Source organism: Physella acuta, unplaced genomic scaffold (assembly GCF_028476545.2).
Source record: "Physella acuta isolate Inbredline_101_S28 unplaced genomic scaffold, ASM2847654v3 ptg001140l, whole genome shotgun sequence".
Taxonomy (NCBI): Eukaryota; Metazoa; Mollusca; class Gastropoda; family Physidae; genus Physella; species Physella acuta.
The window spans coordinates 24,108-39,485 of NW_026732657.1; the positions used below are offsets into that span (position 1 = coordinate 24,108).

General features: G+C 39.6%; 1 protein-coding gene across 1 annotated transcript; it reads left to right on the forward strand.

Annotated features, from left to right (window-relative positions):
* Nucleotides 1-5,926: 5,926 nt before the first annotated feature.
* LOC131956256 (calponin homology domain-containing protein DDB_G0272472) lies at nucleotides 5,927-11,192 on the forward strand (the record flags this gene model as incomplete). The annotated part of the gene is given in 2 exon segments (XM_059320682.1): nucleotides 5,927-5,981; nucleotides 8,245-11,192. A coding segment is annotated over 1 exon segment (2,747 nt), but the record flags the coding sequence as incomplete, so codon positions are not given.
* Nucleotides 11,193-15,378: the final 4,186 nt, after the last annotated feature.

Below are 15,378 nucleotides of genomic sequence, written 5' to 3' on the forward strand. Positions count from 1 at the left end.
TCATACACACATCCTTTAAATATCTAGTATGTATAACTAAATAAAGAAAAAGGCATTTTTATATAAGTAAAAAAACAGCCTAAATAGGATAATAATTAGTATATAAGTATAGCCTACATAGAGGCCTACACATGTTTTAGTGAGGTAACTTGCTCGAGGATTGCCATGCACACACACCATCCTGCTGTGGCCACTCTCTTGATGTTTATAAAACACAACAATAGACCTTCACCTGACGTCGGTACTGGTCGGGTCTGGCACTAGTCGCTCCTGCCTGCATGTGTTAAGGTGGGGGTTGGGGGGAGGGGAGGTTGTAGGGGGGGGTGAGTGGGAAATTTTAAGCGTGGGATTGTAAGGCAGACATGTAAGACACAGCTACACGTGCTGGTAGCACACTAACTACACACCAACTACACACTACGATACACACACACTACATATGCAGCATACACACAGAACACCAGTCTGCACACACAATACACACACAACATACACATACCGCATACCCAGAATACATCCACAACACACACCCTATAACACTCAACATAACCTCAAGACAACCACAACACACCAAAAACATAACCACAATACACTTACAACAAAACATCGACAACAAAACCACAACACATCCACAACAAAACCACAACACATCCACAACTTAACAACGCACACCCACAAAACAACCACAACAAACCCACACCACACGCGCACAACACACTCGCAAACACACCCATAACTCACGCATAACAAACCCATAACACATTTCACAGCACAACAAGACCACAACACACCCCCACGTTAAAACCATGTTAACACACTAAGTACACTCCTACATCACAACACACACATAACACACCCAGCAAAATGACAATACAACATTCAATACATAAACACTCAATGTAACATACCAGGATTCTGTTTCAAGTTTGAATCCCACGCGATTCTCTCCCCTTATGATAAGGTAATCTATATCAGTGGACTCCCTTTAAAATTATGAAAACAAGGGCGATGTTATAATCCCCCTTTTTTAGGCAGGAGTGGCTTATACAGAATTACCTACACAGCATGCATTTGTCACGTGTATATAAACGATAACCCTTACTATAAGATTAATTAATTATCTAATTGGTTATCCATTCATCGGCTCAACAGAGTACCAATATTTTAATAACTGATTTTATATTAATTAGAAATCTGAAGATTCAAATAAAACAGAGCAATTTTGTTAAATAATAAACCATAATTATATAAAGTTAGTAAGACAAGATTAAAATAAATACCAATAATAATAAAAGATTCAATTAAAACAGTAGAACTGTATTAAATAATAAACTATAGTTATATAAAGTTAATAAAGACAAGATTAGAATAAACACCAATAATAATAAACCATGATTTTAATTACTTCCGGCTGGTGTATGTGGTATGAACTGCACCATTGACGTGACTAACACACATAAAATCTCGTAAAACTGGATGTTATATTGACATCAGGGCCTACAGAGTTAATGGACTTTAAAGGGGGGATTTTATCATTCCAGAATCACACCACTCCTCTGTTGTATTCCGGTGTTTAGAATAACCGAATATCTCTAGAACTAGATTGGTTATCTCACACTTAGGAGTTGCTGTGGTGCCACAGATATTATCACGTGGGTGTGGGTGTAGGGGCGTGTACTTCAATCAGGGGTAGACTGGCTGTGTTCAAGAGAGCCCGGGAAATTTAAAAAGGGGCCCCCCAACCCCTGATTAAAAATTTGCATTGTGCATTTTTCATCATCGTAGCTTGATGAATATCATCAACTTGATGGAAATTCACGCAACAAATTATATTTTTTTTTAAATATCAAAGCACTAATAGACCTAGGATTTTTTTTTACCCTGGGGTAGAGTTTCTTCCAGGCATCTCTTCGGTGGGGGGAGACCCCCCTAAGAAGGAATACCCCAACCCCGAACGAAATGGAATGTATATAGAAAATATATACTTTTAACATTGTCCGCCAACCCCCCCCACCCCCCCCCCCCCCCGAAAATTTTAGACCACCGCCCCCCCCCCTCCCCCAAAAATTTCAAGTGCCCCCCCCCCCCCCCCCCGGTGAAAAAAATCTGAAAGAAACACCGCCTGGGGGCCCAGTGGGATTTATTAACCTTGGGGCCAAATGGCATTTTTGCCGGTAGACCAACGGGCCAGTCCACCACTGCCTTCAATCACTGGCATTGAATGTCGAGAATTGAAGAACACACGATGTCACTTGATGTTGTTTTACTGTGCTTATACTCATTGATTGAACCCACTTTTAACTGCCCTAATAGGTTTAGGTCTCTAATGTAGAACTTGCCCTAAAATAGGCTTCCTATTTTCTGAATAAAGACTACTTATTTACTTTATTTTCGACAACAAAGTTGGCATAATATTGACAATACTATTACTCCAAGTTTTGAGGTCAGAGAAATAGGTCGACTCTACTTCAACACCTTTTGACCAACCGGTTCTATAAGGGTCATTTGCTTAAATGATTTTTACTCAAAAAGTAGGCGCCCGCTAAAACAATGACTGATCTTATAATGACATTTAATTATTCTGTTGATTGTTTAAATACCCAATTATTTTGTTATACGGGTTATGCATTATGTCTCTTATTTATACAATATTTATCTATCAATCCTGATTTTAAAAATGTATGTGATATTTGTTATAAAATTTGCGATTCAGATCCTAATTAAAAAGCATCTGTAGGCCTACTATTTATTATTTGAGTGGCTCTAATAAGTTTCAGTATTAGTATTATGACGCAACGGTTGCTTTGCCCTAAACCAAGATGTAGCTAACATGGAAAAACTAGGGAAGGACCAGCACCAGTCTACGTATGATAAACTTGTCTTCTACGAGGGCAGATTATCTCAATTAACTCCTCTGCTACGTGTATACGCCCACTACACAGACACACCTATTATAGGATACACCGACACACCGACACACACCACTACACTTCACTTCCATTACATGAGCCTAATATATAGACACTCCCTCAACACATGACACATGTACGACACAGACACATGTACTCCACAAAGATAAACACAACACACGACACACCTAAAACACAGACACACTTCACGGACACACATGTGACACGACACACTCACTCCACGGTACATCATATTTATATGACACCTACTAAAGAGACACGCTATCACCAAACGACAAACTTACTACACAGACACACTTCACAGACACTCACATACTCCACAAAAATTCACACAACACACTACAACACATTCACACCAGACAAAACACATAATCCACAAAGGTACACACATCACACGACACACGCAGGCACACACACACCATACAAACTCACATTACAACACAACCTGTGTGTGTAAGAAAAGATATGTATGTCTCCATTGCTGACTGATATCATCTACAAAATACCAACAACAACAAAAAACAATAGCTGGAAGTTACATCATTATCCCGCGGATACATTGTAGGCTAAACTGAGAGAGCTCCCCCCATTCCCCATCCCCTGGCGCCCCTACCCCCATGAGCGCCGAAATGCCTATGTTCACCAACACACCACCCACTCACCCCTCTTTACACCTTGTTATCTCATTATATAACTGTGCATAACAATCGATTAGTTATAAAAGTGGGTATTACAAAAGTTGAATATACTCAACATAGCGGCTGTGTTGAAGTGTGCCACGCGATTTGTTGTGGAACTGTGTTGCGGAACTTGTTTAACTTGTTATCATGTGTGTTCCGGGAACACTGATAAGACATAAAAATGGAACATGTTCTGTAAACAGCAATATAAAAAAACCATGCATTTTTGGAACTACATGAATTATAAAGTGTGGGTGCCTGGGGGGGGGGGGATGGGGGTGATTGGATGGAAAGGAAAAGTGCTTGATTCTGTACCTAGAAGTTTTAGCTTGTTTTAAATTTCACACACGATACACTTTAACCGTTATACATTTCCGGTTCCTCATACATTTATCCAGCTACATGACATAACCCCCCCCCCCCCCCCGGAAATTACCCCCCCCCCCGGACATTTACTCCCTAATAACCCCCCCCCCCCCCGGAGCTATTACCCTCCTGTCAATTACCCCCCTGTCAATTACCCCCCTTCCCCCAGGGAAATTACCTCCCCCCCTCAAGTTAGAATCCTAACTCTAAGTAGAATTCTATACCTATATACTACTTTAATCCAAACCTTAAGAAAATGACCAAAACCTAAGCATCCACCTTAGCCTACAACTTCACACAAAACCATAACCAACGCTAGACATTGGTTTAACCCTAACCCTAACCCTAACCCTAAACCTAGCCCTGTCAGGGGGGGGGGTAATGTCCTACTGGGCGGGGGGGGGGGGGGGGTAATTGACAGGGGGTAATTACTCCGGGGGGTAATGTCGGGGGGGGAGAATGTCCGGGGGTAATTGCCCTGTTCCCCATTTATCCATATAATGATACATAAGAACATTATATAAATCATTAAACCTACCCTATTAGTTAGACAATCTTTAAACCTATCCTTTTAGTTAGACAATCATTAAACCTACGCTACTAGTTAAACAATCTTTAGACCTATCCTATTATAGACAATCATTAAACCTACCCTATTAGTTTGACAATCATTAAACCTACCCTATTAGTTAAACAATCATTAAACCTACTCTACTAGTTAAACAATCATTAAACCTATCCTATTATAGACAATCATTAAACCTATCCTTTTAGTTAGACAATCTTTAAACCTACCCTACTAGTTAAACAATCATTAAACCTACCCTACTAGTTAAACAATCATTAAACCTATCCTATTATAGACAATCATTAAACCTATCCAATCTATTTAGTATCGCCTAGCGGTAGAGAGCTAGACTGCTAACCCGAAAGCCTCGAGTTCGAATCCAGTTCATTGAGTTCACCCCGCTCTCATGAGTACCTAACTAACACTATCCCTTCATATGCTGAGGTCCCTGAAACAGATGAACTCTACTTCATCTGCTCCATGTATCTTGAGTTCGAACAGGAAAATATAATTGCGATGATGAACAGACTTAACATAAAATCTACTTTATCGTTATTTATCCAATAATAATTTATACCAATAAAACCTATCTAATTGGTCCTATGTGTTTTTTAAAAACCAGTTTACATACATGAATAAAGTGATTTAGTAAAAAGATAAAATTAAAAAGGATATACGGGGCGACCTTGTGAAGGATTAGTAAAAGATATAGGTTAATGAAGGCTCGGTTTAGATTTAGAACCTATTACCAATCACGTAGTGATCTAGACGACAAGGTACCCTGCACGTAAAAACCTAACGCACAATTTCAATCATTTATTTACGCAGTGTTCGGGGGGGGGGGGGGGGGATGTGAAGAACGTTCTAGAACTATCTGCCAGGACTGACGAAAGATGGGACTGATTAAGTTCATGTGTGTGAGCAATCTTGACCGCCTTCCTAAGCGACTCCCCCCCCCCCCCCCCCCATTGTCGGTTACATAAGCAACGTGGCAGCGGTTGGCTATCTAGGTCAGGTTAGTCTATTTTTAGCCAGCTTGATACAACACCGTTACCTGCGAGCGAGCAGGATAATGCAGTATGTTACATTCACGTGTGTGGTTTTTTTTTTCTCCGCATGTGCATTAGTTGACACGGACGTGTGTTCAGCAAATAGTGTGTTTTTAAACTCGTGTTTTTTTTTTATTTAAAAATATGTACACGGTTTTATTCTCAACGAATTGAGAAACGAAAAACGAAAATTTCAAGTGGATTTAAGTTTAAGTAAAATGTGAAATATCTTACGGTGTTATAGTTTATTTTTAACCTGTGAAATTTTGTTATCTTATTCCCTGTGATACATTATATGGACTATGTGATTTTTAAATATAAATAAACTTGTAAATGTGAATTCTTTACTTTGTGAACTTTTACTGTGAGGGGACGGTAAAGTATAAAGGTAAAGTTTTTTTTTTACTTGGTCCTACTCACTAAAGATATTAGTCATACATTCGTGTTTTTTACGTTGAACTATTTTTAACATTAGTGACTTCACTATTACTCACGCTGGCTTTAATTAAATTCACAAAATCAAACGGATTATTTAATCCTTAACCCTAATCCTTCTGACCAAAAGACAAACTTAACCTTTACTAAACTAAATTAAATTCGAACTAAAAAACCAACCTTGTCTTGAAAGGTGTTTATTATTTAAAGTTTACGTTTTACCGTAACTACAGCAATTAACACGCTGTTTCTTTAACATAATTACCGTATTGACTGTTTAAAATAATGCAATATTGTTTTCAGTTAGGGCCTAGGTATTTTATTTGGTCTGGAAAAATAATGAGGTCAGTAGGTCGGATGACACCAGTGTGTCACCCACTCCACCACAGACTGTTTGTAATTTGTACTAAACGCATTTTGGTGTCACCCTCATTTCCAATGCGTCACTTTGTATCTAATGACGTATACAGCCTTGATACGGGACTACACTAATTTGGAAAAAAAAGTCAGACTTTCTCATTAAAATCAGTGTTTCGTTCAGACTTTTTCTCCGGGGGGGGGGGGGGAGAAGAGAGAGAAGGCACCTGAAGGTTTGGGGAGGGGAGGGGGGCGGACTAAAATTTCCTAGAGGGCTGACTGTTAAAAGTATATATTTTCAATATAAATTCCATTTCGTTGCGGAGGAGGGCAGACCCCCCCCCCCCCCCCGAAGAGATGCCTGGAAGAAACTCTGATTAAAATTAGTTTTTGTTTTGTTTTGGTGCCACCCAATTTGGGACGGTGTGTCCTAGGCGGTAGAGCGCTAATTTGCCAAGCCGGAAGACTCGAGTTCGAATCCGGGGTTCAAGTCAGTAACACCCTGCCCTGGTGGGTACCTAACTCATGTTAGTGAAAGTAAAGGCGGCTGAGCATATTGCTGAATACACCTGCCCTTCTTATGACGAGGTCCAAAAACATATGGACTATTTTCTTTGATAGGATAGTGTTCCCCTGTGCCATATGCACCAACCCCCCCCCCCCTTTCCACTTTGTGAGCCTACTAAGTGTTGTTATAGTTATAGAATTGGGCTCGATAACAATTGCAAGTATCATATATAATGTACATTTTAAAAAAATGCAAACAAATAACCGGTTAACATTGCATCTGATTGTAAATATCAGATTATAACAGGTCTTTAAAGTTAGACGGTCAACAGACTTTCATGTGCACCAATACGCTTTAGAGTGTAATACAAGTTCTCTTGACTGCAGCGCTGTTATTTACCATACGAAGACCTGGATAGGGTTTAAAATAAAGACCAAGAAAACTGGACGCATTCAGTGATTTATATTTTTGAAATCAATAAAAAAAATGTTTAAGAGTTGAGTTCAATTTGTGGTGAATTATATTTTTTTCCTCAAAAGTGGATGTGGGGTGTCGTGGATGTGGGGTGTCGTGGGTGTGGGGTGTCGTGGGTGTGGGGTGTCGTGGGTGTGGGGTGTCGTGGGTGTGGGGTGTCGTGGGTGTGGGGTGTCGTGGGTGTGGGGTGTCGTGGGTGTGGGGTGTCGTGGGTGTGGGGTGTCGTGGGTGTGGGGTGTCGTGGGTGTGGGGCGTCGTGGGTAGGTGGTGTAGTAGGTGGGTGGTGTCGTGTGTGGGTGGTGTTGTGGGTGCGGGGTGTAGTGGGTGCAAACCTTCTCGACCCATACTAGCACACCGACACGGCTTGACTTAGATGGACCACACACGTGCGTTACTTACCTGGCCAAAGGTCACCAACACACCAGCCGACATTTATCTCAGACGATCACTCGGTCTGGCAGATTCCCCCACCCAGAGAGATCCCTCCCTAATGGTGGGGTCTATACTATAGTGTAAGCACACCAGTTCCCCTTCATTCCCCGATAGCCAAATTTTGCGTTTATTTGATACACACACAAGTCTAAACAATCAATTGACAGCTTACTTTACGATATGCGTTGAAAATAGAAGTTTGTGGTATTTATAATTTTTTTAAAGCATAGGCAATGAAGCTAAAAATTTATTTAATTGTACTGATAGTAATAAAACTGGAATTTATCTTTGATTTTATGTTTAGGTTGAGGTTTAGGTCAGTTGGCGTTGTTTACCCCCGTCATTTGTAGCTCTGGCCACAAGTGACGCACCTAGTTTTGTTTTAATAAAAAACATCTTTCTGCATTTTTAACAAATGTTTTAAAATCTTTCTATTTCGTTGCAGGAAAATTCAGACTGAGTTGAAACAAACACAGAAATTATCAACGAAAAAGAAGAGAATTTGTCTGCATTTATAAGGAAAAAAATTGGACGTTTTTACATTCACGAATGTAAAATAAAATTGTGCCTGAATTTTACTATTTGACCGAGAAGGTTTTGAGCAAGCCCATTGAACGTGTCGGGATACTAAACGAACAGGCTCACAATGTCGGACACAGAGGAGCAGAAGGTGTGTATCGTCTGCGCAACGTTCGAGCCCCAAGCCTGGAGAAAGTCCTTGTGCAGAAACTGCTTTCATTCCTTAGAGGAACACTCGGAGGAGCTTCTCGCAGCTGAAGCTGACGCTGTCGCCAAAGAAAAAAACGCAGGAAAAACAAACGAAGCTCTCAGTGATTCCTCTAAACCAAAAGACAACTCGATATCTTCAGGAAAGGATGTACAAAGTAAACCGATTTCTAAAGAATCTAACGGGGAGAAAGATGCTTCTTCGTCTAAAGATATAAAAAGTAAATTAGGAAGTGGGAAAGAAGTTCCTAAAGATGCAGGTCGAGAGGTCGCTAAACCAGGGTTGAAGGGCAGCTCTACTGTAGCAATGATAGGCGGAAGAAGCAAAATTATCACGACAACCTCTTCCACCACACAATCTTCCTCCTCATCTTCACTGAAAACATCACCGAAAACATCAACATCCTCTACAACGTCCTCGACCTCAGCTACGTCGTCCACATCCACAGCAACGACCACAGTCACGTCAACTGCCAGCGCTCAAAAGCCGAGTTCTTCCTTAGCTAAAAATGTTGCTTCCAAATTCGAATCCAAAGCAGCCACAACGACACCCAAAGACAAACCGCCAGTCAAGACAAGCGCTAGCGTCTCCAGTCTTACCAGCAAGCTCTCGGGAGATTCCAAAGCTGATTCAAAATCTGGCTCACCTCCCAAAACTATAGACAATAAATCCTCAGATTCCTCGAAGAAAACTGACTCTAAATCTCCTATAAAAAAGGAAGACTCTAAATCGTCAGACGCAGCGGTTTCCACTTTGAAATCGTCAAATTTAGATTCCAAAACGAATGGATCCAAAACTAAAGAAGAAACGAAACCAGAAACCAAAGACAGCAAGTTGGGTTTGGATTTAAAAGAAAAGAAAACGGCATCTATTTTAAGTAAATTTGAAGAATCAAAATCTTCCGCTAATCGTTTAAAATCCGCGGCTCCTTTTGGAAAAGATTTACTGAAAAGTAAAAAAGATATAGGTAAAAAGGACAGTTCCACTTCACTTGAAGTGAACGATGATTCTAAAACTAAAGACAGCCCACCTAAAACAAAAGCCAGCCCACCGAAAACCACAGGTTCGTCTGCTAATGAAAAAGACAAAACCATCCCGCCGTCGAAGACTCCTGCAGGAAAAATAAACGACGATAAAAGTAAGAAAAACGGCGAGGAATTAACTGGGAAGCTAAAGGGAGGTGAATTAGGTCAATCTTCGGCGTCTACCTCGCCTCGCCAAGACGCCAAAGGTTCTAGCACGGGCGCACGTTCGCCTAAAGACCCCGACCCCACAGACTCAGCCAACGTAAACAAGGTCGGGCACCTGGCCAAAGCCGCAGGTAAGGTTACAGATAGTAAGGCAGGTGAGCCTGGTTCCAGCGCAGAATCCTCCAAAACTACCGATGACGTCAAAGACAAAAGCTCCAGCAAATTAGACACCAGTGCCAAATTAAGTGCTCAGCTTGATGGGGATAAGCCCTCGCATTACGGAGATCGAGGGAAAGAGAAAACGCCAGAAGAGAACGGAAAGAGAACTGAAAGCACTGCTTCAGCCGCCAGCAAACCTTCATCAACGTCCACATCGTCGTCATCAAAATCTTCTAACCTAGCCTCGGATTCGAAGTCGGGTTTAAAAACTGTTGACTCTAAACCAAAGGATTTGAAACTAGACACGAGCAAAGACTCAAAGTCTTACAATAGCCCTCTTGGGAAGTTTAAAGCTTTAGAGAAAACCAAAGACAAACCTGCAGATAAAGTTGTTCCGGCGACTACACCAACATCCTCTAAAACCTCTGTGGAAAATGGAACAAGAGAAATTTCAAAGGAAAAATCGCTACCGGAAGCGACTTCCGGGGACGACAATCTCACTAAAAAGTTAACAGCCGAGTTGGAAGAAAAGGAAAAACGTCTCTCGGATCTCATGGAACGATTGAACAAAATGGAAGAGCAAGTGAAAGAAATGGAGAAAGAAAAACAGACAAGGCGCGGGTCGATTCAAGACCAGAAAGAAGAAATGGAGAAATTGTTGAAAGATTTAAAAGGCCAATTGTCGAAGATGGAAACCCAGTGTTCGAAATTAGAAAAAGATAATCAAAGTCTGCTTGATAAATTACACGCGCAAGAGGCGAGTGTCAAACGTGATCAGAGCTTAAGGGGCAAGAACATCGACAACACAGTGTTGGAGGAAGATTTGGAGGCTGCGGAGAAGGAACTTGAAGAAGTTAAAGAAGAGAATAAAGAGCTTCACAGCCAGATCATGGAGATGAAGAACGAGATGGATGAGATGTACGATCACTTCAGAGAGAACGAACACGACGAGTTCAGGGAGTTACAGAAAGAACTGGACATGACGGCGAAAAATTGCCGGATCCTGCAGTTTAAATTACGGAAAGCTGAACGACGAAACGACCAGATTGAGGAAGACAGGATACACTACGAGGAAAAGTTGCGTCAGCTGCAGGATCAGTTCGACTCACAGGACGCCAAGAACCACATTCGAGTCCTGGAGGAAGAACTGCGAATGGCCAAGGAGGTGTCTGTGAGGCTCCATGACGAGCTGGATATTGTGGAAGACAAGCGGAACAAGGCTCTAGAGGAGAACAGGCACCTGACGGAGCTGCTGGAACACACGGACAAGAGACAGTTCAGGATGGAGATGGAGATTGATAAGCTCAGGGATATTGTAAGTACACGCTTACTGTTATTGTTTTCTGCTTCTGACTTTTCATTATTCTATTGACGTGACTTAGTCATCTTTGCTCCTTATGGAACATAGGGCCTCAACCATTTACTTCCATTTCATCCGATCCACGGCTTTTAATTTTGCCGTCTCCCAGGATACCTTTTGGCTTCAGTTCTTCAAGAAGACTCCGCCCCCAGGTCTGTCTTGGGCACCATCTCTTCCGCTTTCCCTGGGGGTTCCACTTTAGCACTTGGCGTGCATTATTCTATTACTTATTAGCAATCTCCATTATGTTTTTTTTAATTGATTTCGTTGATTTAGTCCATAGGTCAAGGACCTATACGTTTTGAAAGATAATTTTGGTTCTTAAAATAAAGGGGTTCGTAAATTTTATTAACATTGTCATCGCCAATTTAACATTAACAATCTAAAAAGAAAGTAGATTTAAAAAAAAAAATACTTGTCTAATACACATACAGTTCAAAGTATTAGAGTTCAATATAACTTACAAAAATGCTATTGTTATACTTTTTTTACCGTTTGGACTCGCTATGTCATAGTTAGAGATTGTTATTTTAAATCTTATTGTTTAAGAAGAGTAAACTTTATTAACTTAATTTTTTATTTTCGGTTAATAGTGTATTGCTATTTTTGTACCTCTGTTGGGAACATCTTGCTGTATTATATAATTTATTTTATTTTTCTACTAGATTAAACTGAAAATTTAAAAGTAAATAACGTCACACTTGAGTAACCAATATTCGTGAAATATACGAACATGCATACACACACGCGAGTAAGCACGTGCACATACACAAATACGCACACACATGCACGTGTTTTCAGCTCTTCTTCCACATGGACTGGTTTCACGCTTGACCAATTCACCCACGCCATCATCAAAAACAAAACCACCTCCGCAGCTTTAATCCTTTCAAATGCACAAAACCATATGACGAGCTTCAGTTTTGTCTTTGTACAAAACCACAACCCAGATTATAACTTTACTAATAGATTCGTGAATATGTTTCTCCCTTTATCTAATTTGTATAACAGTTTTGTTTTTGTTTTGTCTATTGAGATTCTTTGTAGCATTTGTTATATGTGTGTATTTTCTAATATGATTTTTACCTTTTTATTTTTTTTAAAGATATTCTTAACCAAACCCCTTCTCTTGCAAACAAATATGTTTTCCACGTATACTCCACGACCTCCATAAATCTGAAATCTCATGTGTACAAAATCCTTCAGTTTTATTTTTGTCGAGCGTCTCGGTGAATTTTTTTCTTTCCGATTTGGCGCGGGTATTAGACGGAACGTTTTTTCATCTGTCTTGTAATTCAGCACCGTTCAGCCAACACACGTGAGCTTAGCTTTAACTCAAGCTATAATTAAACCTCTGTTTTCTCCCGAAAGTGTTACAGCTAATCCGCTTATATCCGCCATGTATACTTTACTAATTAATTGGTGTCGGTTCTATTCTTGTTCAATTTTAAAATTGCTGGTTCTTTCAATGCTTGCACTCTATGCCGCTGCAGGTTTTAGAAAAGTGTCTTCTGGGGGGGTCCGTGTTAGCCTGTGTAGTTCATGACGCATTGCTTTCATTTTCTGGGTTTAAGATTTTTTTTAGTTCGAAGTAGAGAAAAAGACTAAAACAATTTCTTTTAAAAGATTCATGATATTATAGCCGATCATTATTGCTAGTATACATACTTCTAATTTTAGCTTAAATAATGAAGATGATGATAATAGTAATAATAACAATAATAATAATAATAATAATAATAATAATAATAATAATAACAACAATAATAATAATAATAATAGTAATAGTAATAATAATAATAATAATAACAATAATAATAATAATAATAATGATAATAATAATAATAATAATAATAATAACAACAATAATAATAATAGTAATTATAAAAATAGTAAAGATAGTAATAATAATAAGAAGAACAAGAAAAAATTGAAGAATAACAATTTAATTTAGGCGGCTTGACATTATGCTGACTACATTATCACCCCTCCCCTAGTGACGAAGTCATTGAAACAGATGACCTCTACTTCACCTACACGTGTGCCTATCACGAACAAAAAAAAAGTTGAGATGGACACGCCCCTGGTGTAAACTGTATTAACACTAAACACTTGTTGAAAACATGGTTTAGCTTACCAAAAATGAGTTTTAAATATTACTTTTACAAAAAGCTCATTTACGTTAGTTAATATAGTTGAAAAAAAAACGCAATTCTCCAGAATGGAAATTGCGCTAAAAAAGAAAGAAAAAAAGAAAAAAAAAACAGAACAAAAAAAACACGATGGTAGATTTTTTCCAGCGTGGCACCAGTTTTGTTCCTTCTACTCACAGTGAGTGCTTATTTCAATACAGTTGAACTCTAATTCATCTACACGAGTTCTTGTCACGAACAAGAAAAATGATGAGATAAACACGCCCCCTCCCCGTGTAGTAAAATGTTGAACACTTTGTTTTTTACAAACATAATAACTTGTATTTTTCTTTTAACAAAAAACAACTTAATGTTAATTAATATTGTAGAACAAGAAACACGTCGATGCATTTCCTCCTAATTTTTCATCCGTTTTCCTCCTTCCACTGACAGTGAGTACTCATCTCCCTACACGTGTGTTCCTCCATCGACTACCTGTTGGTTGGCGGGTTGCCCTGGGTAGACAATCCTTGTCTTATCCCCCCCACCCCACCCCCACCCCCAACACGTGGTCTTTACCTCTAGGAACACAGTATCGCTTTCAGACTAGTCGAGCCGTAGATGAAAAGTTTTCTAGAAGTTTTTTGTGACCTGGGTGTTATGTAGGATTGTGTTGTCAGCGTTATGCCAAGCCGAATCTGCTTTTACCGATTTATGACGGGTACGCGTTATAGCTAGGTGGGCTCAAAGACGTGAATAAGGAAATACTACTAAAGGGTTTCGGGTGTGTTGTCGTATACTCTATTACTCAATAGTTCGGTATCTGACTTTAATAGGGTTAGAGAAAGTTGTTAAAATTGTCTTCATCTTCTACCACAAACATTGCCTGTTTTGGTCAATTTTGTGTCTGTTGTATATTTCCGTTTAATTCGTTTAAATTTTGATTAACAGAGGGACGACGAGGTCGAATGGTAGAGCGTTCGACTGCTATTTCGAAAGTCTCGCGTTCAGATCCCGGGTCTATGTGCGAATATATCCATGAGTCCACCCAGCTCTGATAGGTACCTGACTTACATGAGGAAAATAAAGGCGGCTGGGCTTAGTGTTTACCACACTTGCCCATCATAATTATGTCGAGCTCACTGAAACAGGTGAACTCTTCTTCATCTGTTCCATGAACCGTAAAGGTTCGAAACGATACTGGATTTATATATTTATAGATTGTTTGGTTAAAAAAAAAATCAAAAGATCTAGATATTTAAGAAAAACGTACACGCCGTGCAGAGTTTCTTCCAGGCATCTCTTCGGGGGGGGGGGGGGGGGGGGGGCGGGGGGGCGGGGGGCGAAGAAAGTCTACCGCCCCCGCGAACGAAATGGAATTCATATAGATATTATATACTTTTGACAGTGTCCGCCCCCCCCCCCCCCCCCCGAAATTGTTGGAAAAAAAAAGCTTAACTAAAGAAATAGCACTCTGATACAAACGCAAGAGTAATTAACTTTTGCAGGCTACGCCTTTGTGAATGACTTCTAAAAGTTGTATCCTTTGTTCATTGAAGGATTTTATGTGTGTATGTGTATGTGTGTTTTTTTTTTGTTGTTTTTTTTTTGTTGTTTTTTTCTGTAACCGTACGCGAATCTAGATTAACCATTCAGAAATGTGAGCGTAATTAATGTATCATAGGGGAAGGGGGGGGGGGGGTAGACACGTACTTCATAAACTAGTTTACCGAGTTACAATATATATATATATACAATTAATAAAACAAACATTTGTATTTAAGACAGTAGCTGTCGTTTATTTTTGTTTATTGTAGAAGCATGTATGTTGCACAACTAGGTTTTAAAAATGTTGCCAAGACTTTGCCGAGTTAAAATGTGTAGAAGATAACTTGTATATTGCACACAGAGTGGAAGATGTAAAGACGTTCATTTTGTATTTTAGTTAATCCCTTGTTTTATAATTTTTTAAAGGGTAGTGGAGAGTCGCACAAAAATTCTGATTGCTCCG